The sequence below is a fragment of the Ornithorhynchus anatinus genome, chromosome 10 (genome assembly GCF_004115215.2).
Source record: "Ornithorhynchus anatinus isolate Pmale09 chromosome 10, mOrnAna1.pri.v4, whole genome shotgun sequence".
Lineage (NCBI taxonomy): Eukaryota > Metazoa > Chordata > Mammalia > Monotremata > Ornithorhynchidae > Ornithorhynchus > Ornithorhynchus anatinus.
Window position 1 is genome coordinate 39,651,742 of NC_041737.1, and position 26,583 is coordinate 39,678,324.

The following is a 26,583-nucleotide window of genomic DNA, read 5'->3' on the forward strand; positions in this document are numbered from 1 at the left end:
TGGGGCTCACAGTCTTAATCCCCATTTAACTGAGGCACAGAGAACTTAAGTCGCTTGCCCAAGGTCACACAGCAGACAAGTGGCAGAGCTGGGATTGGAACCCACATCCTCTCATTCCCCTGTTTTTGCCTGCACAGCATCCTGTGGAAACCAGTTCCATCTGTGCACCACCCACTGAGGAAGACGGATTTCCTATTTGAGCCCACCATCCTCAAGCTTCCAAGGGTTCCCCTATTACTCGTGCAATGGGATTTACCCTTCTTGATTTTGGAAGCTTTAATCCTGCTTTAAATTTGGGGGCTGAGTTATTGACCCATCATCCCAAGGGAGTAACGTGTTTTGTCTTTCAACATTTCGGCAGAAATTAGGATGTTTAAGAGTGAAAGATGCTGGAATTGACAAAAGCAGAAACCGGGATTTGCTGATGGAAAGGTTTACCGGTGACTATTCCAATCGAAATAAAAATTGATAGAGTCGCTAAGAATTGGAAAGGACTTGGCATTTGTTAACAATAATCGTAATTCCAATCAATAGCACCCCATCATCTGGAAAGGGATCTGAGCCTATTTCCCACAGCTGGAAGACCTCACCCCACTCCCCAGACCTGGAGCTGCCAAGGGAGACCTCTCATTCATTTGAGCACTTACTGTATGGTGAGCAGTGTACTAAGCATTTGGGAGAGTACAACCCTCTCGCTGTTCATAATTATAGGGTGACCTTTTGAGGTCCACAGATTAGACCTCCCCACTATCGCTGGCACTCTGAAGAAAGCAATCCTTAACAAGCGACACTCAAGCACAGCCTTGGAAATCAGGAGATTGGGATTCTAATTCTGGCCCTGCCATGTAACCTTGTCAGTCAATCGTATTTACTGAGCACTTACTGCGTGCAGAGCACTGTATTAAGCACTTGGGAGAGTACAGTATAACCATATAATAGGCACATTCCCTGCCCACAACGAGTTTACAGAACAGTGGGGGAGACAGACATTAATACAAATAAATTACAGATATGTACATAAGTTCTATGAGGCTGGGAAGGGGGGCGATGAATAAAGGGAGCAAGTCATAAGGGAGTGAAAGAAAAGGAAAAGAGGGCTCAGTCAGGGAAGGCCTCTTGAAGGACATGTGCTAAGGACTAAGGCTTTGAAATGGAGGAGAGTAATTTTCTGTCGTAGACGAGGAGGGAGGGCGTTCCAGGTCAGAGGAGGATGTGGGCGAGAGGTCGGCGTCAAGATAGATGAGATCGAGGTACAGTGAGAAGGTTAGCATTAGAGGAGCAAAATCTGCGGGCTGGGTTGTAGTAGGAGAGGAGGAAAGAGTAGAAGAGACTTGAACAAGTCAATAACTTCTCTGTGTCTCATTTCCTCGTCTGTAAAATGGAGATTAAAAACCTATTCACCCTCCTCGTTAGACTGTGAGTCCCATGTGGGACAGGACTTAGTTGATCTTGATTATCTTGCATCTGTGCCAGCATTTAATACGATGTCTAATAGGTGCCTAGTACACTTTCATGTACAGTGCCTAATAAGTGCTTAAAAATTATTATTATTATTATTATTGTTGTTATTTGGAGAAACAAAAAAGGTTGAAAACCACTGGTTATTCTAATGACTGTTTAAGAGCTGAAGTTGGTCAGCAACAGATTCTGGAAGCTGATATTGTGGGGATCGGTCCTCTAGACTGTAAGCTCCTTGTGAACAGGGAACTTGTTGACCACCTCTATTATATTGTACCTTCCCAAGAGCTTAGTACAGTGCTCTGCACACAGTAACCACTCTATAAATACAATTGACTAACTGATCATGGTAATATTAATAAAATGGTACTTGTTAAGCACTTACTCTGTGTCACTGATCGTGCCTCTTTCTCAGAATTCCTCAGATGGTTTCAGTAGAATACTTACCTGAGAGATTCGGAGTGGGGCAGGTTTCTCCAGAGATGTTGGGAGAAGTAAATTCCCTGTAAATCTTAGGATGGGCAATGGCCTCCCGAGTTGACATTTTGGAGCATCTGTCACCGGCTGTTTTCCTAGGAGCAGAGCCCGAACAGATTTAAGAAATGAGAGTATGGAAATCAAAAGGGGTGGATTATCTTGTTCTCAGTGTGGAATTTGGGGAAGCTAATTATCTAGGTAAAGCATTAAACCCGCAAAGCGTGCAAAGTGTCAAATTCTTATCCTATGAGATTTCCTCTCTAACTTCCTTGGAATCCTGGCGATATTTACATAGCAACACTCTGGAAATGCAACAGAATCAAGACCCTAATTAAAATAAGTTGGCCCACCTGGAAGCAATTAGAATGCAGTGTGAATTAGGTGTCAAATCCTAATTGATAAAAGCCTCCCTTGACTGCTTGAAAGGCGAAAAGAAAATATAAAATTGGTGAATTTCCTTTTCGTCTTTGAGCTGCTTGGATCACTTACTCTTTACCTTCTTTTTAGATGAGTGTGCTCCTATGACTTTTGTGTGCCCTTTGCTCTCAACGTTGCTTGAAATTCATACATTGGGCAGCCATCCCCTCTATACTGTCAACGAGGCACTGGTCAACAGTGGCCTAAATGCAGTACACTGGTCACCGTAACATACCGACCAAGCAGACACCGGCCAAACACATCCTTAAAGCAGTGGCGATGGTGAAGGAGTCTCCTGAAGAGAATGAGGGATTAGCCTCCTCATCAGTGGTATTCAGAGCACTGTACCAAGCTCTTGGGAGAGTGCAGTAGAGATGGGAGACGTGTTCCCTGCCCACAGGGAGTTTACAGTCTAGAGGGGACTGAGACTTAGGAACTGTGGATTGAGTTCTGGTGTACAATACCATACAACACAACAGAATTGAGTCTTAGAAATGAATCGACAAGACCAGTAGCTGACTACGGTCTAAGGATCTCCCATTTTATCGCTGGACGTCTGAACTTTAGACTCTGACCTGCGGATGCATTTTGATGGCAGTCCTATTCTGATCCAGAAAAGAGGTGGAGGTAACCTCGCTTCAGAACTCTCCTCCGATTGTGGATTTCAGAGGGGAGCGATCAGCCTCAGGGCAACCTCTTATTAGAGAAGGGAGAGTTGCTGTCAGCAACTAACTGTGCTCAGAGTCTGCATTTTGGCCCGTTGGCTTTTGGGAGCTTGGCAAGCTCTGTGGAATGAAACATGGGAGTCATTAGGAAAGAAGGAGAGCCAGGCCTTCAGGTGGCCTCGCTCACCCTGGTGGACCCCACCCTTTGCTGTATCCAAAATCCACCTTGTCAGAGGTGATTGCTCTCTCTCCTCCTTCTCTCTCCCTTTCCTCCCTCCCCCTTTCTCTCTCTCAGCCTGAATTTTCCTCACTGGCTTCCAACGAAAGCATTGTTTTATGAATTCCAAACGACCAAGTGCAGGGCCTCCGAAAAACAAACAGGCCTCTGAGCTGCCTATCTCAGAAGCTACGCCCTGCCGGCTGCCTTCGACCAAACGTTCCACGACCTGAGGCCGAATGGCTGTACGACTGCCACCCAGTTTGATTTGGCTTAGGTTGAGGGTGAAAAGGGAAAAGAAAGAAACCGAGCTGTCTTTCTGGATGTCAGATCATTTCCTAGTGAATATCGGCCTGAAGCAGCCAACCTTTAGAACCGGCCATTGAGATAATGAGTCTGTTGGGTTGCCAAGGTTTGAATGACACGGAACTTTATCTCTAGAAAGGCTAATTCGGAATTTTTTTTTTAAATTGGCAGTTGATGTGAGACGGAATCAAAGTGAACCAGGACATAGAGTACTTTATTGGCTGCAGCGCTTCAATAACTTGTGGCAGAGACTTTTTAACCTTCATTACTGACAAAGGAAATCCAGCAGCCCATGGGGGGGCCTGTTCTCTTCGCCTCCAGCGATGGCCCTGTTGAAAAAAGTCTAATCCTTCTGAAAGGCTTGTTTGTAATGTGATGCTCTTTCAGACTCCAAAGTTGGTTTACTTGGGTGTTTATCGGGGTTGGTTTCTCCTGTTTCTGGGAGGTAGAAAAGAAGGGTTCAGGTCTCCAGCATAGGTGGAAATCTAGAGCCGAATGTCCACTGTCCCTCTGTAAGCTTGTTATGGACAGGGAACACGTGCCCATTAATTCTGTTGTGTTCTTTCAACCACTTAGTGCAGTGTTTTGCACATAGTAACCACTCAATAAATAATAATGATGGCATCTGTTAAGCGCTAACTATGTGCAGAGCACCGTTCTAAGCACTGGAGAGGATACCACTTAACTTCTCTGTGCCTCAGTTCCCTCATCTCTAAAATGGGGATGAAGACTGTGAGCCCCACGTGGGACAACCTGATTCCCCTGTGTCTATCCCAGCGCTTAGAACAGTGCTCGGCACATAGTAAGCGCTTAACAAATACCAACATTATTATTATTACAAGGGGATCAGGTTGTCCTACGTGGGGCTCACAGTCTTAATCCCCATTTTACAAATGAGGTAACTGAGGCACAGAGAAGCAAAGTGACTTGCCCAAAGTCACACAGCTAACAAATGGCGGAGCTGACATTAGAACCCATGACCTCTGACTCCCAAGCCTAGGCTCTTTCCACTGAGCCACGCTGCTTCTCGATTGATTGATTGGGTGACTTTTTAGCAATTCTGGACTCTAAGATCTCTGTGGTCAGGAAACGTATCTATCAACTCTGTTATATTGTATTCTCCCAAGTGCTTATTACAGTGTGCTGCACACAGTAAGGGTTAAAAAAATATGATCGATTTCTTGATCAATTCTGACCGATGAATCCCCCTTTACTTCGGGCCCCATGCCTTCTTTATGGTCCCCACAAAGGTTGGAGCCAATGTTTTCTTCATTTGGAATTCATTTTCTTCTCACCCACAGGAAAGGGGAAAAGAGTAGGACTGACCCAAGAGTTGAACCTTGAGGGAACTGGAGGGGAGAGGTCAAAGTAGTGTAGAAAGCCCAACTCTTGCCATAGTTGACGTCTGTCTCTCAGATGTGTGAGATTCTCACTGGCTCAGCCTGGGTTTGTCTTCGCTCTGGGCACCCAGAAAGCCACTTCATGATTAGGGATTTGACAAGTTTTCAGGTGGCTGCGCCCTGACTAGGAAACGCTAGTAGGCACTGAAGCTTTTCATTCTCCGGCAGGGGCGTTGAAAACTAGAATTCCACTGTTAGGTAAAGGCTGTTAAGTTCCTAAAAAACGGAAGCATCTTTCCCTCCCCGTTTTTCCTTTTATTCTTCTTTCCTGAGAAGTACAAGGAGGGGAGGCTGAAGGAGTGAAGGAAACGGGAACCAACGGTCAGGATTTTCTGCTTGGTGTGGAGGCAGATGGGAAGCCGCTGCAGGTTTCTGAGGCATGGAGAGATGTGTGCCGAAAGATGTTTGAGAGTAATGAAGTGGATGGTAGAATGTAGCTGAGAATGACAAGGGAAATGGCTGGAGAAAGAAGACTGAGGTGGTTGGGAGGGGAAAATGAGTTCAGTTTTAGTCATTTTAAGTTTGGGGCACCAACTGGACAGCTGTGTGGAGATGACCTAGAGGCAAGGGGAAAGGAGCAGCGTGGCTTAGTGGATAGAGCACAGGCTTGGGAGTCAAGTCAAGGGCTCTAATGCCGGCTCCACCACTTGTCAGCTGTGTGACCTTGAGCAAGTCACTTCACTACTCTGTGCCTCACTTCCCTCCACTGTAAACTGGGGATTAAGACTGAGCCCCACGTGGGATGGGACCTGTGTCCAACCCAAATGACTTATATCCACCCCAGCGCTTTGAAGAGGGCCTGGCACATAGTAAGCGCTTAACAAATATGACTGCTGGGTCCACTTGGGTCTGCTGCTGGTGACCGTCGGTTCTGTCTTTCTTCCTAGTTAATGAAGGAGTTTCCTCTGCTGAGTATGTTCAACATTCATGAAAACCTGCTGGAGGCCCTGCTGGAACTGCAGGCCTACGCCGACGTCCAGGCCGTTTTAGCCAAATATGACGGTGAGTGCCCGCGGGCACCTAGGGGTGCGGAATGGGGGCAAGCAAGTGGCCATCTAGCTGCTGCTGCTGTTGAGGTTCCTGGCGGGGGCACAATATTCTGAATCTAGGCTGAAGTCTGCCCTGGTGCTGTGATGACCTCCGATGGGATTGTTCAGAGCTGGTGGGCTGGACGCTTGAGAGGGGACCAGCAAAGTGAAGACCCTCTTGCACATGCACAAACACATACACACACACACACAAACTCATGCTCTCTGTCTCTCACCCACACCTAGGTACACGTACACAGTCGCAGACGTAGGCAGACCCTTTTTCCCCACTGAAATGCCCAAGATACAAATACACACATACCCAAAGATGAACATATGCTCCTCTAAACAGATAGCCCAAGCTGGGAGGGGCAGAATATTGGCGGAGAGAGGCAAGAGGGAAGTTGGAGATGGAATGGGAGGCCTGGGGCGGGAAGGAAGGTGAGGGAGCCAGAGAGGTTATCTCAGCCGCTCCACTCCCACCACGTCTGGCCCAGAGTCCGCCAGGGCTGGCACCGGTAGTTCTGCGGCTCAGCTTGGCCGCACGCTTGGGTCGGATCCCATGGGAGCTGAGGGATTTGGGAAGAGGCAGCTCCCAGAGTCCTTTGTCACCGCAGCCACCCCTCCAACCTCCAGCGGCCTATAGCTGCAGGAATCAGCCAGGCAGTTCATTCATTCATTCAATAGTATTTATTGAGCGCTAACTATGTGCAGAGCACTGTACTAAGCGCTTGGAATGAACAAGTCGGCAACAGATAGAGACAGTCCCTGCCGTTTGACGGGCTTACGGTCTAATCGGGGGAGACGGACAGACGAGAACGATGGCGATAAATAGAGTCGAGGGGAAGAACATCTCGTAAAAAACAATGGCAACTAAATAGAATCGAGGCGATGTACATTTCATTAACAAAATAAATAGGGTAACGAAAATATATACAGTTAAGCAGACGAGTACAGTCCTGAGGGGATGGGAAGGGAGAGGGGGAGGAGCAGAGGGAAATGGGGGGAAAAGAGGGTTAAGCTGTGGAGAGGTGAAGGGGGGGGTGGTAGAGGGAGTAGAGGGAGAAGAGGCAGTCAACTATATTTACTGACCACTTACTGTGTGCAGAGCACTGTACTAAGCGCTTGGGGGAGTACAGTGTAATGATGTAATAGACACATTCCCTGCCCACAATGAGCTTACCCTCTAGAGGGGGAGACAGACATTAGTATAAATAGATAAAATTACAGATATGTACATAAGTGCTGTGAGGCTGGAATGTAGGGGGGATGAAGAAAGGGAGCAAGTCAAGGTGATGCAGAAGGGAGTGGGAGAAGAGGAAAGGAGGGAATAGTCAAGAAAGTCCTCGTGGAGGAGATGTACCTTCACTAGGGCACACAGGAGGAGGGCCGTGGGGGCCTGTAAATGTCTCCTCTTAATCACTTCACCTCCCAACCAGCCCCCACCTGGGAGCCAGCGGCCAGCCAACTGCAGTGTCTGCAGCCCACCCACATTGTGACGCTTCCTATTCTATGTCCAGACACCAGAGTGGTCCTGTTTACCCTCACAAAACACTGTCTGTAGTGCAGTACTTTGCTCCAGCTCCTTGAGCCCGAGGGCATAAGATCCGCTATAGAATTTGCCTAAGCCAGGGGCTGCCTTAGAAACTTGCGATCCATCGGGGAAACCGAGGCAGAAAGAGGTTGGATTTTCATAGGGTACACACCCCTTCTTGTTGGAGACCCCTGGGGCTTAGACCTGTCTTCCTTGCACCGAATAAGCCCCCTGAGAGACAGGCACCTTTCATAATTCCCATCTGTGTATTCTCTCCCACTGCTTAGTACAGTGCTCTGTTCACAGTAAGCACTGAATAAATACTATTACTGATTCCACTACGACTGCCCCTAAGGCAGTGAAACAGTACAGAGAGGTTATGTTTGAATTTAGGAGGAAAAACAGTTATAACTAAGACACCTCAAGACAGACAAGAAGAGGAACTCTGTTAAGAGATCAGCTCAGTCTCCCATTTGATCCATAGTTGCCATCTGTAATTACACCGCAAATCCATCTGCAGTCACACCACAGAAGCGGCACATCCTAGTGGATAGAGCACGGGCTTGGGAGTTGCAAGGTCCTGGGTTCTAATCCCGGCTCCCTCATTTGTCTGCTGTGTGACCTTGGGTAAGTCCCTTCACTTCTCTGTGCCTCAATTACCTCATCTGTAAATTGCGGATTAAAACTGGGAGCTCCATGTGGGACAGGGACGGTATCCAACCTGATTAGCTTGTATCTTCCCCAGAGTGTGGAACAGTGCCTGGCACATAGTAAACGCTTAGCAGATACCATTAAAAAAACCCAAAAAAACAGGATTTGAAAATGAACTGAACCAGCACAGCCTCCAGGACCCTCAGGCCCCAGACGGCTCCTCTTAAAGGACACCCAGCTCATTAAAGAGCTTGTCTGTTCTCTGTGCCATGAGATAAATTGTAAAATAAATGCAGTTGTTCACAACCCTCTATCTTAATTATGGTATTTGTTCACGTCTTACTATGTGTCAAACTCTGTTTTAAGCACTGGGTAGGAATAAGTTTGTCAGGTTGGGACACAGTTCCTGCCCTACTCGATCTCATAGTCTGAGTAAGAGGGAGAACAGGTACTGAATCTCTAGACTCTGAGCTTGTTGTGGGATTGTAATAATGTTGGTATTTGTTGGTATTTGTTAAGCGCTTACTATGTGCAGAGCACTGTTCTAAGCGCTGGGGAAGACACAGGGGAGTCAGGTTGTCCCACGTGGGGCTCAAAGTCTTAATCCCCATTTTACAGATGAGGGAACTGAGGCACAGAGAAGTTAAGTGACTTGCCCACAGTCACACAGCTGACAAGTGGCAGAGCTGGGATTCGAACTCATGAGCCCTGACTCCAAAGCCCGTGCTCTTTCCACTGAGCCACGCTGCTTCCCAGCGTGATTGTGTCTGCTTGTTGTTGTATTGTACTCTCCCTAGTGCTTAGTACGGTACTTTGCAAACAGTAAGTGCTCAGTAAATACAGTTGAGTGAAATAATGAATGAATCCCCATTTTACGATTGAGGAAACTGTGACTTGTGACTTGCCCAAGGTCACACAGCAGGCAAGTGGCAGAACCGGGATCAGAACCCAGATCCATCGACTCCCAGGCCCATGCTCTTTCCATTAGGCCACGCTGCTTCCCACGTCTATCGACCCCAGCCCGCTGCTGCCTTCCCACCGGATCTCAAGTTGATTTATTGAATTCTGATAACACATGTTCAAATTATTCCATGCAACAGCCCGCCCCGCCCGACACTAAGGCCCTTGGCTCGCCGCTCGAAAATCCTCTGTTGTTGCGAAGGGACAACTCACCCTTCCACAGGCCTGGTGTTGAGTTTTGTTTACATTGTGTACCTGGCAACGGGGATGGTGTCCACAATCAGTTTTCATGGAAAAAGAGCCTCATCTGTGGCAGGACCCGCACAGTTGCCGAGATACCTCATTAGGGTTTCAGAGTTCAGCGCTTGTCAGTAGAGCGCCGATGACCTCATCCCTGCCGACTCCTACAGGGATCCTTGGCTCGAGCCGGGCACCCTTCTGCCGGGTTATTTACAGTAGAAATCATTGCTCTGAAGGGAGAAGCAGTCGGATTTCAGGGTAGCCAACGGGCCCCCTTCACCCCACCTCCCTCCTCTCCAAGGATTGGGGGGCGCGGGGGCCATCCCGTCCAGCCGTACGGCCACTTTGGATGACCTGGGGGTGTGTGGCAGGCTGCAGAGGCCGCCCGAGGCTTCTGGGGGCCAGCTCCCTGGGCTGAGAGGGGAGTTGGAGAATCTCGCGTCAACCGAGAGACAGTTGTTGAAGAGCAGCCCGATCCCCCCTGGCAGAATGGCTCCGCTGCCCCTGTTCATCCAAACGATGGTGGTGACAGCTCTTAGAAACCTAGCTGCCTCTTGAGCCCGCCCAACCCCGGGCGGCACACCCATACAGCCAGGGGCTCTATTATCTCCACACAGTGGAATGCTGGATTCTCTCACCGCTGTGTGGGGAAATGTCACGTTGGGTTCGGGGGTGCTTCGTGGTCTCATCGTGGCTGATCGAAAGGGATCGGTATGCATGGGAGCCGAGTACAGAGGGTGGGTGGGAAAATGGGTTTCTCCCTCTGATTATTTTTCCTACCCAATTTTCTTTCATCCCTACCATCTCCACCTGTCTGTGGCCTGGATAAGCTCTTCCCGTGACTAGGTGTGCTTGTTCCTAGTCGCTGGGGCCTCAGAAGGAAAAGACAGCGAGGCTTGGACAGTCATTTTTTTCTGCCTTTCGCTCAGCAGCTTCGGTGGTCCCATCTCCATTAGACGAGGGGCAACGGCTTTGAAGGCACTTCTGCTTTGTGCTCAAGAAGACCATCCCTCCTAGAAGAGCTACAGTTTCAGTTCCCATTTCGATTGGAACGTGAGAGTTCTAGGTGTCTAAGTCCTCTCAGCCACACCATTGTCAAGTCTGTCTCTAGGAAGCAGGTCCCTGGGATGCCGATACATCAGTCAGTCTTGGATGCTCTGGCCTCTCCAAACAGGGTGTGTGCTCTCTCTTGCGCTCTCGATCTCTCTCCCTCTCGCCCTCTCTATCTTGCTCCCTCTCCCTCCTACTGTGTATATCTTGTTCGCTGTTGCTCTCTTGTCTCTATGCTACCAACACTGCTTTCCTCAGGCTTGGATTAACCTCTCCTGGCCATTAGATTCAACAGTCACTCCTGGGTTTTGACAAAAGCACCATGGACTAAAATCCATAAATATTCTGATATTCCAAGGGGGAAATGCATGTGCCAGTCATTGTGAAACTTCAGCAGGTCAGATAAGGATTTGTAATTTGACAAAGCAACCTTTTCCTATTCTTAATCACTCCCCTTTTAGGATTCATTGTTGTACAAGAATCTTTCCAGTTGGCTACTATCCCTAGAATTTTCTCTTCTTCCTAGTGCAAGGAGCTATCTGCTATCACCTACAAGATCTGGAAAAACCATTTGCCAAAGGGTGACCTTATCTTCTGAGGCAGGCAGGTTTTCAGAGGATCTAGGAGGCCACCAAGTTTTGGATCGGATGGATAGTCTTCTCAAGTATTTCAATAGGGAGGCAAGAATCTGCTCAGATACCGACCTCTCTTGTGTTGCTTGCCTCAGCGATGCAAGAAAAATGCACTCAAGAAGGTCGAGATGTCTACTCTGGCTTCACTGACCAAATGAAGCCATTTGTCCCTGAGGAATAAACCTGGTGTCTGGTTTCAATAAAGCTCCAAAGACACTGGCTTTGAATTTTAGGCTATATTTTTGCCTCTGAGGAAGATTTTTCTGTCATGTGAGTTGCTCCGCCTTCATAAACCCTCGAGGGGCGGGTATTTGGAAATACCATTTGCCTGCTCCTGTGGAAATACCCACAGAACTGGACCTGCAATATTAAAATCTGTAGCAGGCTGTGGCCGAATCTTGGTTTTCATCAGGCAAATCTTGCAGGCATCCAGAATTTATTTCTAGTGGCACAACTCCCTACGCTCATCGAAGACAAGGACGGGATTTTCTACATCTATAGAAATTCCCACACACTTAGTACAGTGCTCCTCTATGAGAGAAGCTCCGTCAGTGCAGTTGACGACGACGATGATATTAACAACCTTTTGTCAGACGATGCTGGACTCGGGCAAGAGCCGGAGATCCAGAATCAGAGGAAGCTCGAGCTTCAGACTAAAATAAGGATAAATGTAATGTTTTCCAACTTACTCATTGGACTTCTGGATGAGTCACACTGGTGGTCCCTATGGTCCAATGGTGAACAGTGTGGTTTGGAAACACAGCCAGCCCCGCAAGGGTTAAAGCCAACTTTAACGGTGCAGACATGTGGGGAGAATGAGCAATAGCAGGATACCCAAGCAGCTGACGAATAGCAGCATGGCCTAGTGTAAGGACACAGGCCTGAGAGTTAGAGGACCTGGGTTCTAAACCTGGACCCACCATTTACATGTCGTATGATTTTAGGCAAGTCAGTTCATTTCTCTGGCCTCGGTTTCCTCATCTCTGGAATAGGGATCTAATACCTGTTCTCTGGCCTACTTTGATTGTGAGCCCCATGTGGGACAGGGATTGTTTCCAACCTGATAAACTTGTATCTACCCTGGCATTTAGAACAGTTGAGCACTTAACAAATACCTTAATTATTAACTTTTCTGCAGCCCACTTCTTTAGGTTGCTGAAGGAGGTCAGTAAGACTGATCAGTATATCCTGGAACCTCATCTGAAACAAAAATAAAGGAGTCCTTGATATCCAGAAAGCGACAGTAGCAGACGAGTGGGTGTAAACCAGGAGTCTGGGATCTCCATTTCATGTCTCAACATTTTGTGATGGTTAGCCATACCTACCAGCTGCTGGCATAGGGCACATCTGAAAAGGACAAAGTTTACACATCATCAGCCTAGCCTGGTCTGACTGCGGGTCATTCCCCAGTTCTACCACATTCATGCCCTCCGGAAGGAAGAGCATCAAGATCTGCAGATCTGCTAATAAAAAACGTTTAAATGTGTTCTTTCAGACCACATTCCTACCGAAGCAGGATTATCAAAGTGAAGTTCTAGAAAGCAGTCATCATCAAAGCCAAGCACAACATATCGCACCTTCAGTGGGTGGAATGGACGGGAGTGAGGAATGACCAACCACAGGATACCCAAGCAGTTGCTCAGAGGAAATGGGCAAACCATGAAAAGGGAGGGCAGGGGAAATTTTTCAAAGGTACATTGAGGCAAAATCTCAAATGAGGCAGCTTAGTCGTACAGATGTAGATGGGCTTTGGGTGGGTTTACTGTCCAAAATCAAGGGCACCCTAAGGAGCAGAGGTTTTAGGAAAATTGTGCCAGCAAGAGACCAAGGAGGAGAAATGAAAACAGCAACAGACACCGCAGGCAGCAGTGTAGTAAAGGACAATCTCTCCATGCACCGTGGCAGAAGGTATGGTCAGCTGCACATTGGACTTAGTTACCCCCAAGCACGTCGACAGAGCCTCATCCTCTGTATCCTCATCTCTGAACTGTAGGCAGCTCTAGACACTTATGATCACCAAATCCATCTGGGTTTTATTTAACGTGAATTACTGGAAGATTGTCACAATGTATTGCCTTCTTGGTCCGCTGCCACCGCTAAATGAGCTGCAATATCTTGCCTCGGGTCTGGATCCCACGTGTCCCATCCGAGACCTTTCCAGGGTCGGTTATCATCTGGTCCAGAAACCGCAACTTGCATCAGTTTCACCGGGGCCAGGTCTTTGTCCTTGAGAAGGCAGTGCCGGGCCCCTGGATGGTGTTAGTTGATGAGTCCGTGGGGATGTTCCCGAGAAGTCTTGAATCCTGTGCAACTCCCAGGAGTGAAATTCTGGAGGGAAATATTGTCCTTTTTCAGTGGCAAGGCCACTATCTTCCCACAACTTGGGGTCACCCTGGCCTAGACTAAGACGTGTGTGTTTTTTGTTGTTGTTTTACGTTATTTGTCAGGAACTGTACTAAGCTCTGGGGTAGATAGAAGCCAATCAGGTTGGACACAGTCCATGTCCCACATGGGGCTCATGGTCTTAAATCCGCATTTTACAGATGAGGTTACTGAAGCATAGAGAAGTGAGGTGACTTGCCCATGGTCACACAGCAGGCAAAACACAAACAGCGTGGCGCAGTGGAAAGAGCATGGGCTTTGGAGTCAGGGCTCATGAGTTCGAATCCCAGCTCTGCCACTTGTCAGCTGTGTGACTGTGGGCAAGTCACTTAACTTCTCTGTGCCTCAGTTCCCTCATCTGTAAAATGGGGATTAAGACTGTGAGCCCCACGTGGGACAACCTGATTCCCCTGTGTCTACCCCAGCGCTTAGAACAGTGCTCTGCACATAGTAAGCGCTTAACAAATACCAACATTATTATTATTATTATTAAATGGTAGAGTGGGAATGAGAACTCAGAACACTCTGACCTCCAGTCTCGTGCTCTTTTCCCTAGGCCACGCTGCTTCTGGGTGAAACCCAAGTGATCACCTAGGAGATCTGAGATTTCCTCTTGAGGCTACAGGAGGAGAGCTGATCTTCCTACCTTCAATTTAAGGATCTTTCCCAGTGGGTTGGCAGGGGAGGTTGCTTCAGTGCTCTAGCCCTTATTTCTATCTTTTTGTTTTTTAAAGTGGTATTTGTTAAGCATTTACTCTGTGCCAGGCACTGTATTAAGAACTGGGATAGATACTAGCTAGCTAATCAGATTAGATTCAACCCATGTCTCATGGGGCGCTCACAGTCTGATTCCCCATTTTGCGTAGGAGGTAACTGAGGCACAGAGCAGTGAAATGACTTGCCCAAAGTCATACAGCAGGTAGATGGCAGAGTTGGGATTAGAAACCAGGTCCTCTGACTCCCAGCCCTTGCTGTATCCACTAGGCCACCCTGCTTTTCACTTTGCCAAAGAGGGAGAGCTCATTTAGAATGTCAGGCTTTGACCCTTCCACGAGGTCACTCGAGACAGCTAGTCATAGCCTGTAGTCACCAAAGAGGTTATCTTCGGATGAGGCTGATAACATGTTCTCCCGTATCTTTGGGCCTGAGAAAGTCAGCTGTCAGGTTGGCTGGAATGGTCGGTTGTAAGTTTTAGATTTGTACATGAGCCAGAAGCATGAATGAGACAGGAAGCAGTGTGGGCTAGTGGAAAGAACACAGGCCTGGGAGTCAGAGGACCTGCGTTCTAATCCCTGCTTTGCCAAGTACCTGCTATGTGACTTGGAGCAAAACTGGATTTCAGTTTCCTTATCTGTAAAATGAGGATTCAATACCTGTTCTCCCTCCGCCCTAGACTCTGAGCCTCATGTGGGACAGGGACACAGTCCTGGGCAAACAGTAAGTGCTTAACAAATACCACTGCTTTATCATTATTATCATTATTATTATTATTATGTTGCTGAGCTGAGAATGGTAAAGACCCTTGGTGGTGCTTCTTTTCAGATGATTTATCAGTGATTACTGTTATCATTATTGTTATTGTTGTCATCATTATTATTATGTTGCTGAGCTGAGAATGAGGGTAAGGGCCCTTAGTGGGTGCTTCTTTCCAGATGATTTCTTGGTTTCCTGGAGGCCTCTCACTCCTTTCCTGATTCGGTTAGTGGAGGACACGCTAGAAAGAGTTGGTCCAGTGCCCAGAATTGAGGCTGGCAATCTCAGCTGAGAATCTTTCAGGGCGGGCAGGATGATGGCAGGAAACCTTATACTTCCCTAGACTATAAGCTCATTGTGGTCAGGGAATTCACCTGTTTATTGTTGTATTCTCCCAAGCGCTTAATGCAATGCTCTGCAAACAATCAGCACTCAGTAAATACAGTTGACTGACGGACTGACTGACTGATAGCTTCTCAATCAGAGAGTATGCTGGTTTGCCCAGAATCTGGGAACAGAGTGGGTGCTGTCTCCAGGTGGAGGATGAACTGCCAAACCCCACTGATATCTATCAGGAGCAGTCACTCTTCTGGGTGAAAATCTGTGAGGATTACTTTCCTGGCGGAACCTAAGGCTCAGAAATGTTAAGTGCAGTACTCCGCTGGAAGAGGGAATTACAGACTGGGGTTCTGTGGGAAACAGCGTGGTCTAGTGGATAGAGCATGGGACTGGGAATCAGAGGCTCTGGGTTCAATTCCGGCTTCTCCACTTACCTATTGTGTGACCTTGGGCAAGTCGTTTTACTTCTCTCTGCCTCGGTTCCCTATTTGCAAAATGGGGATTCGATACCTGTTCTTCCTCTTTCTTAGACTTTGAGCCCCATGGGCTGATGTAGATACAGTGCTTGGCATATTGTCAGTGCTTTTCAAATGCCACAATTATTATTATGTTCTAGCAGACCTTACCCATCAGCTAGTCTCCCATAACTGATGGATTACTAGTGCAGATTGAGTGTCTGCTGAGTGCAGAACACTGTCAACGCTTGGGAGAGTGCAACAATTACATAAGATACCGGGTGCCCTCCAGGAGTTTATCATCTTGCAGTAGATTACCCACATCATGCCTAGAAGAGAGCATTTGAAATGGGTTATATTGTCGGATGATGTGTTTGTTACTCTCCCACCTTCCAGAAATGTGATAGGATCTGAGGATGTCCAGGTCTTAGCAAAACTATGTTTCTTAACCCTCCCTTTTCAATGCCTCCTTCCCAACCACCCCATTGGATTTTGTTTAAAGCCAACACGGCTAGAACACACCCTCATGGGCACGTAGCCTATGACCACTGCTGCTTCTGTAGAGAAGCAGCGAGGCCTAGTGGCGGTCACGCAGCAGGCAAGTGGTGGAGCCAAAATTAAAGCCCGGGTCCTCTGACTTCCAGTCCCATGCTTTACTCACTAGGTCAAACTGCTTTTCATCTCATGAAAAACCCATTTCAAGACCCATCATTTATCATCATCATCATCATCATCATTATTATCATTTTATTTGTTTAGCACTTACTATTTGTCAGGTATTGTTAAAAACACTGGGGTAGCTGCTGGTTAATCAGATCAGACACAGTCTCTAACCCACGTAGGGCACATAATCATTGTCCCACTTGGGGCTCGAGAGTCTAAGTAGGAGGGAGAACAGGTATTGAATCCCCATTTTATAGTTGAGGAAACTGAGACACGGAGAAGTTAAGTGACTTGTAAAGTCATATAGCAAGCAGAGTTCTAAACCCAGGTTCTCTGACTCCTAGCCCCGGGCTCTTTCTACGTGACCATGCTACTTTTCATCCTCTGGAAAGGTTACTATCACATGGCTACCCTGACGTCAGCTCAGTGAAAAGTTTGGGTGACAAATCAGCCAGAAATGAAACAAGCAGTGTGGCTTAATGGTTAAAGCATGGGCCTGGGAGTCAGAAGGACCTGGGTTCTCATCCCTCCTCTGCCACCTGTCTGCTGTGTGATCTTGGGCAAGTCACTTAACTTCTCTGTGCCTTAGCTATCTCATTTGTAAAATGGGGATTAAGGCTGTGAGCCCCATACGGGACATGGGACTGTGTCCAACCCAATTTGCTTGAATCCACCCCAGCCCTTAGTACAGTACTAGGCACATAGTAAGTGCTTAACAATTATTATTATTATTGTTATTATTGTATTTGTTAACCTGATTAGCTTGTACCCACCCCAGCACTTAGAATAGAGTCTGGAACATAGTAAGCGCTTAACAAATGCCATTAAAAAAAAGACAACACCCCCAAAGAGTTCTCACAAGGCAGCCTCCAGATCCTGCTGCCATCATTTGTTTTTCTCTGCTGGTTCAGGAGGCCTTAACCCTAGAGTGTTACAAATGTCAAATAAAATCCCCTCCGCCCCCCCACCATTTCCATGGTACTGAAGAGTCTGAGAAAGGCATTACAGAATCTTGTGTAATCTCATAAACATGTTCACATCAAGGCTGCCAAAGCCGAATACCATTTGTATTTTGGAGTGAGGCATTTACCAATTGACTGAAATGTCTTCCTTATTGAGCATTGACTGTGGAGAGAATAGAAAATTGGACAGAGTCACCAATTGTTCATCTGAAGCTAATGAGCAGATGAGAGATGACAGAAGGTCAAAAAAAGGGAGAAGACAGGTGGGAACAGACTCCCCAAATCATAATTGTACCATGGGTTGCCATTTGGGGTTTTCTTAGGTCCCAAAGAGAGTCAACTATAAAATGGCCAGTGAGACGTGAGTGTTGGGAATGAGATGTGCAGTGACATAATTAGATGCTGTGTTCTAGGGTCTTTGAACCTGAAGCATGTCACTGATGTGCCCAAGTGTTTCTGTGGACTGCCATTTTAGATTCGCCCGATCTGCCTGGGTACAATGCCAGGCTGGAAGTGAGCCTGCAACTGAGTGGGAAAATCCACGATGGTGCAGATGGAGAGAGGCCATCTTGGTCTAATCTGAGCCACCACTGTGGATATGCTTGCCACATCCAGGAAAAGCCAAGTGGGAAAATTCTGTGAGCATCGGAGCATACTTAGACCTCTCCAGTTCCTTGGCTTTTTGAGAAAGGGCATGCTCTCAGCCCCATCACCCTCTATTTGGGTGTCACCAAACTCAGAGATGGAGAAGAACTTATTGTGCTTCTTAAAGAGTCTTAGTCAGTATCAACAGAACAAGCCATATGAACCCAGGGCAGGGAATTCTTTTAGAGAGAAAGCAGCGCCATGCTCTTGTCTGGAGGAAAGAGAGCAAAGAAAAAGAGAGAAAGAAACACACGGTCACACACGGGGGCTGAGGAGAGAGAGAACAAGAACCCAGAGGGTGTGGAGAAAGGTTAAAATGTATACTCAAATTGCATTCAGGGAGAATTTTGCTTTGTGAGGAAGAATTTAAAGGTATGGGCAATTAAATATGGTAGATTTCTCATTTTTAATGGTATTTGTTAAGTGCTTACTTTGTGGCAAGCACTGGCGCAGATACAGATTCATTTGGCCAGAAACAGACCTTGTCCCATGCAGTCTAAGTAGGAGGAAGAATGAAGAATGTCCCATTTTGCAGTTGAGGAAACTGTAGCACAGGGAAGTTAAATGCCTAGTTAATATTAAATTCCTGAAATATTTCATCATATAGAGTCAGCCATCTATCTACAAGAATGAATTAAAATGCAAGGGACTGAGGACCCCCAAGACCTTTTTGACACTCTCTCCAGCCCTCCGATTCTCTAAATGTGGTGGGTTTCTGTGACCTAGCAATTAATTCTAGATTTAAAAGGGGACCAATTCTTGTGTTCTTGTCTGACATTGTTCTTGTTGCCTAAATCTCAAGGACCGCTTTTGATGATGGGATTTGGAAGCAGCATGGCTCGGTGGAAAGAGCCTGGGCTTCGGAGTCGGAGGTCATGAGTTTGACTCCCGGCTCTGCCACCTGTCAGCTGTGGGCAAGTCACTTCACTTCTCTGTGCCTCAGTTACCTCATCTGTAAAATGAGGATTAACTGTGAGCCTCACGTGGGACAACCTGATTACCCTGTATCTACCCCAGCGCTTAGAACAGTGCTCGGCACATAGTAAGTGCTTAGCAATTAACAACATTAATTAATTAAGTCATATAAAAGGCCACTGAGAGTAGATTGGGCACAGAGACTCTGTCCTTCTAGAATGTTTGCTCCGCTCTCTTTCTGGGCTAATTACCAGCAAGAGTGCAAGAAGAAAGACTCTTATCTGATACAATCATCACTATCCCACTCAAAATAATAATTATGTGTCAAGCACTGTTCTAAGTGCTGGGGTGAATTCAAGTTAAGCAGGTTGGCCACAGTCACTGTCCTACATGGGCTCATACTCTTAATAACCAGTTCAAGCCATGACCTTTGAGGGTTGCCGTTGGTGGGAATTTGTGCCCAAAGTTGAGTCCTTTCTGGGAAAGAGCATGGGCCTGGGGCAAGACACTTCTCTGTGCTTCAATTCCCTCATCTGTAAAAATGGGGATTCAATGCTTTTCTTCCTTCCTATTTAGAGTATGAGTCGTAATTGGGATAGGGGCTATGGCCATCTTGGTTATCTTGTATCTACCCCAGTGATTAGTACAGTGCACAGTAGACAGAGTAAGTGCTTCAATACTATAATAGTAATAATTAATAATAATAATTGTGATGTTTGTTCAGCTCTTCCAATATTCCAGGCACTGTTCTAAGCGCAGGGGTGGATTCAAACAGATTGGGTTGGACTAAGTCTCTGTCCCACATGGCACTCGCTATCTTAATCCCTTTTTACAGATGAGATAACTGAGGCACAGAAAAATAAAGTGACTTGCCCAAGATCACACAGCAGACAAGTGGTGGAGCCGGGATTAGAACCCAATCCTTCTGACTCCCAGGCCCTATCCAGTAGTCCATGTTGCTTCCAAGGAGGGACTCAACTTTGGGCACAGATTCCCACTATTAGAAGTAGTAGATCTTTTGCAATATAAGAAGGATTGTGACCTTGACATCCCTAGTGAGGAACGCTCCACACAGCAAAAGGAAGTTATAATGACCAGGAGATATCTGAAATTAAGGAGGCGGACTCGGAAAGTCACACAGCTTGCATTTCCCCTGGAGCCTTTCCCAGAAACTCTTTCCAGGAGTCTTAGCAGAGCTGCTTTGAAAGGACTGGGCAGGCTCCTGTGTGACCATAAGCAAGTCACTTTGCTTATCTGTGCCTCAGTTTCCTCATCTGTCAAATGGGGATTCAATACCTGTTCTCCCTCATACTTAGACTGAGGACAGGGACAGTGTCCAACCTGATTATTGTAGTATTGTAATAATAATAATAATAATGTTGGTATTTGTTAAGCGCTTACTATGTGCAGAGCACTGTTCTAAGCGCTGGGGTAAACACAGGGGAATCAGGTTGTCCCACGTGGGGCTCACAGTCTTAATCCCCATTTTACAGATGAGGGAACTGAGGCACAGAGAAGTTAAGTGACTTGCCCACAGTCACACAGCTGACAAGTGGCAGAGCTGGGATTCGAACTCATGAGCCCTGACTCCAAAGCCCGTGCTCTTTCCACTGTACTTTCCCAAGCAGTTAGTACAGTGCTCTGCACATAGTAAGTGCTCAATAAATACAATTGAATGAATGAATATCTTGCATCTACTTCAGTCATTCATTCATTCAATAGTATTTATTGAGCGCTTACTATGTTCAGAGCACTGTTCTAAGCGCTTAGAATGTACAAATCGGTAACCGATAGAGACAGTCCCTGCCCTTTGACGGGCTTACAGTCTAATCGGGGGCGACGGACAGACAAGAACAATGGCAGTAAATAGAATCGAGGGGAAGAACATCTCATTAAAACAATAGCAAATAAATAGAATCAAGGTGCTGTACATCTCATTAACAAAATAAATAGGGTAATGAAGATATATACAGTGCTTAGTACAGTACTTGGCACAGAGTAAGCGTCGATCAAGTACCACAATTATTATTATTGTATGTTTTGTAGTCTAAGTACCAAATAGTTCACCCTTCGACAACAGCGTCAGCCGCTGGTGATGGTATAGTATTTCTAGCTCGATGTGGGCAAGGAACGTGTCTGCTAATTCTGCGGTATTTTACTCTCCCAAGCACTTGGTGAGTGCTCTGCACATATTAAGCAGCATGGCGTAGAGGATAGATCACGGGCCTGGGAGTTAGAAGGCCATGGGTTCTAATCCTGTCTTCGCCACTTGTCTGCCGTGTGACCTTGAGCAAGTCGCTTCATTTCTCTGTGCTTCAGTTACTTCATCTGCAAAATGGGGATCGAGATGGGAGCCCCATGCGGGACAGGGACTATGTCCAACACGATTTGCTCGTATCCACCCCAGCGCTCAGTACAGTGTCTGTCATTTAGCAAGTGCTCAAAAAATACCATTATTATTGTTGTTATAGTAGGTGCTCAATAAATACCACTGGTTGATTGATGATAAGGACTGTGTCTCAACTAATCAAGGAACCCCTTTGCAGTAACAGGCCTTAGAGACTTTGTCCCTAAACCTAGAACGTTTCCTGGCCCTCTGCAAAACTACTTAAAGCTCTCCCTGGGAGAGGTTCCCAGGACAGCCCTGATTCTTCATTAACCTGAGTTTTAAATTCACCAGTACCTCCCATCCCCTCAGCCACCGGAGAATAAAACTTTTCCCGCATACGGAATATCGGACAAACGTTTGTCCGTTGGAGGATAATTTGTCAGGGTTGACCAGAAGCCAGCAGACCGCATTGTTCCACTCACATCATCATCTCTTACTCGTCGGGAAAGAAGCCGAAAGGTTGTTGTGTGCAAAATGCCGCGTACTTAAGAGCAGAGTTCCCCTTTTCCGGGTTAATGTGCCTTTACGTATATGTGAAATTTCATCATAGAAGGAGCGATCCTCCCCACAGCGGAGAAAGTCCGTCGTCTGCAATGGTCCAATTTGTTTTTCAATGGTTTCATTTCGAAAGCCCACGGAGCGATGAAGGGCCAACGTGGCAAGAACATAATGATAGTTTTTATGGCAAAGCCCACAGTGGCCACAACATCTTTGCCACGAGCCGCCCTGCTGATCCCAGCATTCAGCCCAGTGAAACCGTGGGGCGGGAGGGTTCTCATCCATCCGGGATTTAAAAATCAGAAAAACTCATTGAAATGGCCACGCATCAGAGTCACCATTCTCTGTTCCCACGTATTTACCAGGACACCTGGTTTCTTTTTCCTCAACAGATATAAGCTTACCCAAATCGGCAACAATATGCTACACAGCGGCCCTGCTCAAAGCAAGAGCTGTCTCTGACAAGTAAGTGCTCCGCGTCTCCGGCCGGCTTGAGCATCTGGCGAGTGGGCGGCCGCGGGAGGCCGCAGGGGATTTACCCGGAGGTTTCCGTTGGCTGTGGGACTCCTGCTTCTGAGCTTGCCTTCTCCAGAATCTGCTGATCCGTTCTCTCCCCATCTAGCGGGAGGGGGCCCGTCTTCCGGTGTTGTAGTGGATGCGTTTCTCTACAAAGCAGAGGGTGCTCACTGGGTACCCGAAGCGGGATTTCTCCGGTGACTCTTTCAGCGGGGGAGGTGGGCCACCGTGCCGGACACTTAGCCGAAATGCCTCCCCCGATTCGTGTCGGGGCGCTCTCCCAGTCGACCCCCGGCAGGTAGTTGTCCTAACGAGAGCGCACGGTGGGGCGGAAAGAGGTTGAGCGTCGAAAGATTCTTTGCCTCAGGAGGTCCCCACCCGGGCCGGTTCCCCTGACGGACCCTGGCCGAGACCCCAGGCTGGGGGATACGATTCCTCCCGACTCTCCTCAGTATCTCAGGATGCCTGACAGGTGGCAGGAAATAGGGGGCGGCGTAAACTTTTTTTTGTTTTTGGTTTTTTTTTGGTTTTTATTTTTTATTTTTTTTAAGTTCCCCCGGACCCGCCTCCCCTCCCAGCCCGGCCCTCTCCCTACCTGGGAAAGCAGCTAGCGTGGAGGTGCTTTTCTTCTGGTGTCAGGCAGGTTTGCTGTTCAGTGTATGTGCACTTCAAGACCTAAGTAATTTTCTTTCGTTCTTTTTATCCTGTAGATCGCCAGTACCTACTGCAACATCTTTCCTCCCTACACAGTGACTCCAGCTTGGGAGGGGCAGGGCTAGGCTGAGCCAGCACTCCCTGTGGTGTCTGCCTGCCACGTGCAGCTCTGGAGTTAGCCGTGGGGTGTGAGGTGAGAAAGAGATTGCATGGTCTGGTTGGTTTTTTTTTTTTGGTTTTTTTTATTGGCTGGGGCGGCTGAGGCGCCCTCAGTCTGGGCATGCACCCCTTGCTGGGGCAGCGGAAAGCAGACCCTCTGCTGCTGAACTCGCCCCCCCTTCCTCCCCACCCGGTCCCCGACCTCGGCCCGGAAGCCCCAGCGCAAAATCCAAAACTGCTCGCCCCCTCCGCTTCGTCCCCGCCCCTCCCCCCGCAGCGGGTCTGGAAGCCAAGTGCTCCAGCCGCCCCTTTAACGTGAACCTTTCTTTTTATAAACCGCCCACCCCTGCCCCTCCCCGCCCCCGCCAGCCCCCACTCCTAGGACATTTAGGTTAGCGGCTTAGAGAGAGAGAATCTGAGGGGTTGGGTCTTCCTCCTGCCGTGGACTAGGTTGCAAGCACGCTCTCCGCTTCTGCCGGGGTTTGGGTCGGGTGGCTGTGGGGGCCGGGGGCAGTGTGGGGAAGGCGGGGGCATTCGACTCTGAGTTCCCATTAACCCGGGAGGTCGGGCGGGGGGAGTGGGCCCTGGACCGTGGCGCGGTCTTGGCGGGCCGGCCCCCCCCAGCCGGTCACCCCGACTAAACTCGCACGGCGTCTTGACTCCACCAGGTTCTCCCCGGAGGCGGCTTCCCGGAGGGGGCTGAGCACGGCCGAGATGAACGCTGTGGAGGCTATTCACCGAGCGGTGGAATTCAACCCTCACGTGCCAAAAGTGAGTCTGAGCACCCTCCCCCAACTCTTGGAACCCCAGGCCCCTACCCCAGAAGACATAACCCACCCATCCGATTCCCCCTTTTTCCACTTGATCCTCCAGAGAATTAGACTTTGATAGAGAAGCAGCGAAGCTTAGTGGAAAGAACCTGGACCTACAAGTAAGAGGTCTTGGTTTCTAATCCCGGATCCACCATTTATCAGCTGTGTGACTTTAGGCAAGTCACTTAACTTTTCTGAGCCTCAGTTACCTCATCTATAAAATGGGGATTAAGACTGTGAGCCCCACGTGGGACCACCTGATTACCTCGTATCTACCCCAGTGCTTAGAATAGTGCTTGGCACATAGTAAGCGCTTAACAAATGCATCATTATTATTATCGTATCCTGGCTGTGAATTGCGGAAGTAACTTGTAATAATCATAACTGTGGTATTTGTTAAGTGTTTGCCAAGCGCCACTGAGTCTCCGTCCCTCAGGGGTTTCCCAGTCTAAAAAGGAAAGAAAACAGGCATTTAATCCCTGTGTTACAGATGAGGAAATCGAGGCCCAGAGAAATTTAGCAATTTGTCCAAAGTCATACTGCAAGCCAGTGACAGAGCTGAGATGAATACCCAGATCCCCTGATTCCCAGGCTCTTTCCACTAGGCAGCATTGCTTTTCAAGTTCTACACGAAGCAAATACTGACATTCTACCATTGAGTCTTGGACTTGCGCATTAGTAAAAATAACAAAAAGTAGCCCTCAACTGTGAGAGCTATGATTCCGCTCTGATTCTGCCGTATTCACTGCGCATTCAGGGTCAGTCACTCAATCAATTGTATTCAGTGAGCGCTTACTATGTGCACAGTTTAGGAGAGTACAGTACAACAGAATTAGTAGTCATGTTCCCTACCCATAAGAAGTTTACAATCTAGATGGGGAGACAGACATTAATATGAATAAATCACTTATATAATTTAAAGATAAGTACATAATTCGAAGTGTCCCGAAGGGCAAGCCAAAAGCTTCCTGATCTATGCTCCACCTGAACTGGCAGCCTCCTCCTTCTGGGATCCTATGAGGGGTGGTGAAAATCACTTTCCTTCTTCCTCCTCCTCCCCACCTACCCAGGCCAGGCTAGAGACTCTTCCTCCAACTTCAGGAATGGACAACTCTCCCGTTGTCCCTACCCCCGAATCGAATCAGCAAAGCAGTGACTGGGCTCTTCCGAGTCGGGGAAAGGCTCCGGTAGAGTGGTTTGTTTGTTTTTTCTCTTATGGTCACGCTGCTTCCCCAGAGTTGAAGCACTTCTGCAGACAGGCCCAGCCCTTTCCATCTGCTTCCATCGGTGAGGCAGCATTGCCTAGTGGATAGAACATGGGCCTGGAAGTCAGAAGGATCAGCGTTCTGATCCTGGCTCTGCCACTTTTCTGCTCTGTGACCTTGAGCAAGTCATTTCACTTCTCTGAGCCTCAGTTCCCTCATCTGTGAAATGGGGATTCAAATTGTAAGCCCCATGGGGGACAGGGACTGTGTCCAACCCGATCTGCTTGTATCCGCCTCAGCACTTAGTAAGTGCCTGGCACATAATAAGTACTTAACAAATGCGACAATTATTATTATTATCATTATTATCACCTGGGGGCAAGGGGGGAATCTTTTCAAAGATAGAGAGAAGTGGGAATCTGAGGTCAGGCAGTGCCTTCTGCTTCCTGATTCATTCAGTCAGTCGCTCATATTTACTGAGTAATTACTGTGTGTAGAACACTATACTAAGTGCTTGGGAACGCTTCGGGTCTCAAAGTCCTGCAGGCTGGGCTCAGATCCAGCCCCAGCAGGGCTCCGCTTTATGGTAAGAACTCAGCACTCTGATTGGAGTCGGTGCCATTTCTCTCTCCTGTAAGCACAGTAATAATTATAATGATAATAATGGTATTCGTTAAGCATTTACTCTATGCCAGGCACAGTAGAAAGGGCTGTGGTGGATACAAACAAATCGAGTTGGACACAGTCCCTTTCCCATGTGGGATCACAGTCTCAACCCCCATTTTACAGATGAGATAACTGAGAAACAGAGAATTAAAGTGACTTGCTCAAGGTCACAGAGCAGTCAAGGGCGGAGCCAGGATTAGAACCCATGGCCTTCTTTCTCCCAGGCCCGTGCTCTATCCACTAGGCCATGCTACTTCTCAGTAGGTTTTAGCTTGTCGGGAAACTCTTATTTGGCACTTAGAATCGTAGGACCCATGGACTAGCGGCCAAGTCAGAATGACATCTGGCCCAACCCTTTCGGAGAGGCGGAATCACAGGACGGGTTGCAGGATATTAGCCATATTTTGTCTCAGGGAGTGTGTGATCTCAGGGAGTGTGTGATAAGTTATGTGCTCTCCCTGAGAAGACCAAGGAAAATCACAGAATGGAGAGGTTTTGCATTTCTTAAAACCATTGGTCATTAGAATTTTTTTCCTTCCTAACAAGACAGGATTTTTCATGGCCCACTTATGATGAATGATGGATGTATTTTTATTTATCCTTTCCATATTACTTTGTCACTCTGGCTGTCCTGATTTAATTACACTCATGTGTGTTTTCCTTAGTAATCTGGCCCTTTTTCCATCTGTGGTGGTTTTCCAATTTGCATCCCTTGTCTTCATTTGGCACATGATTAAGCCCGTGCTTATATATTATCCTAAATAGCATCTCATTACCATGTGCCTCATTAAATTACAGAACCCTATACCCCTAGT

General features: G+C 47.6%; 1 protein-coding gene across 7 annotated transcripts in view; it reads left to right on the forward strand.

Moving 5' to 3' along the window:
• Nucleotides 1-26,583, forward strand: part of ST7 (suppression of tumorigenicity 7) — a 207,433-nt gene that overhangs the window by 147,927 nt on the left and 32,923 nt on the right. For all 7 annotated transcript variants that reach the window (XM_039913195.1, XM_039913197.1, NM_001242741.1 and 4 more), the window contains 3 exons: nt 5,828-5,942; nt 22,149-22,221; nt 23,754-23,856. In XM_039913195.1, coding sequence (XP_039769129.1) covers nt 5,828-5,942; nt 22,149-22,221; nt 23,754-23,856 — 291 coding nt within the window. The remainder of the gene's footprint in view (nt 1-5,827; nt 5,943-22,148; nt 22,222-23,753; nt 23,857-26,583) is intronic.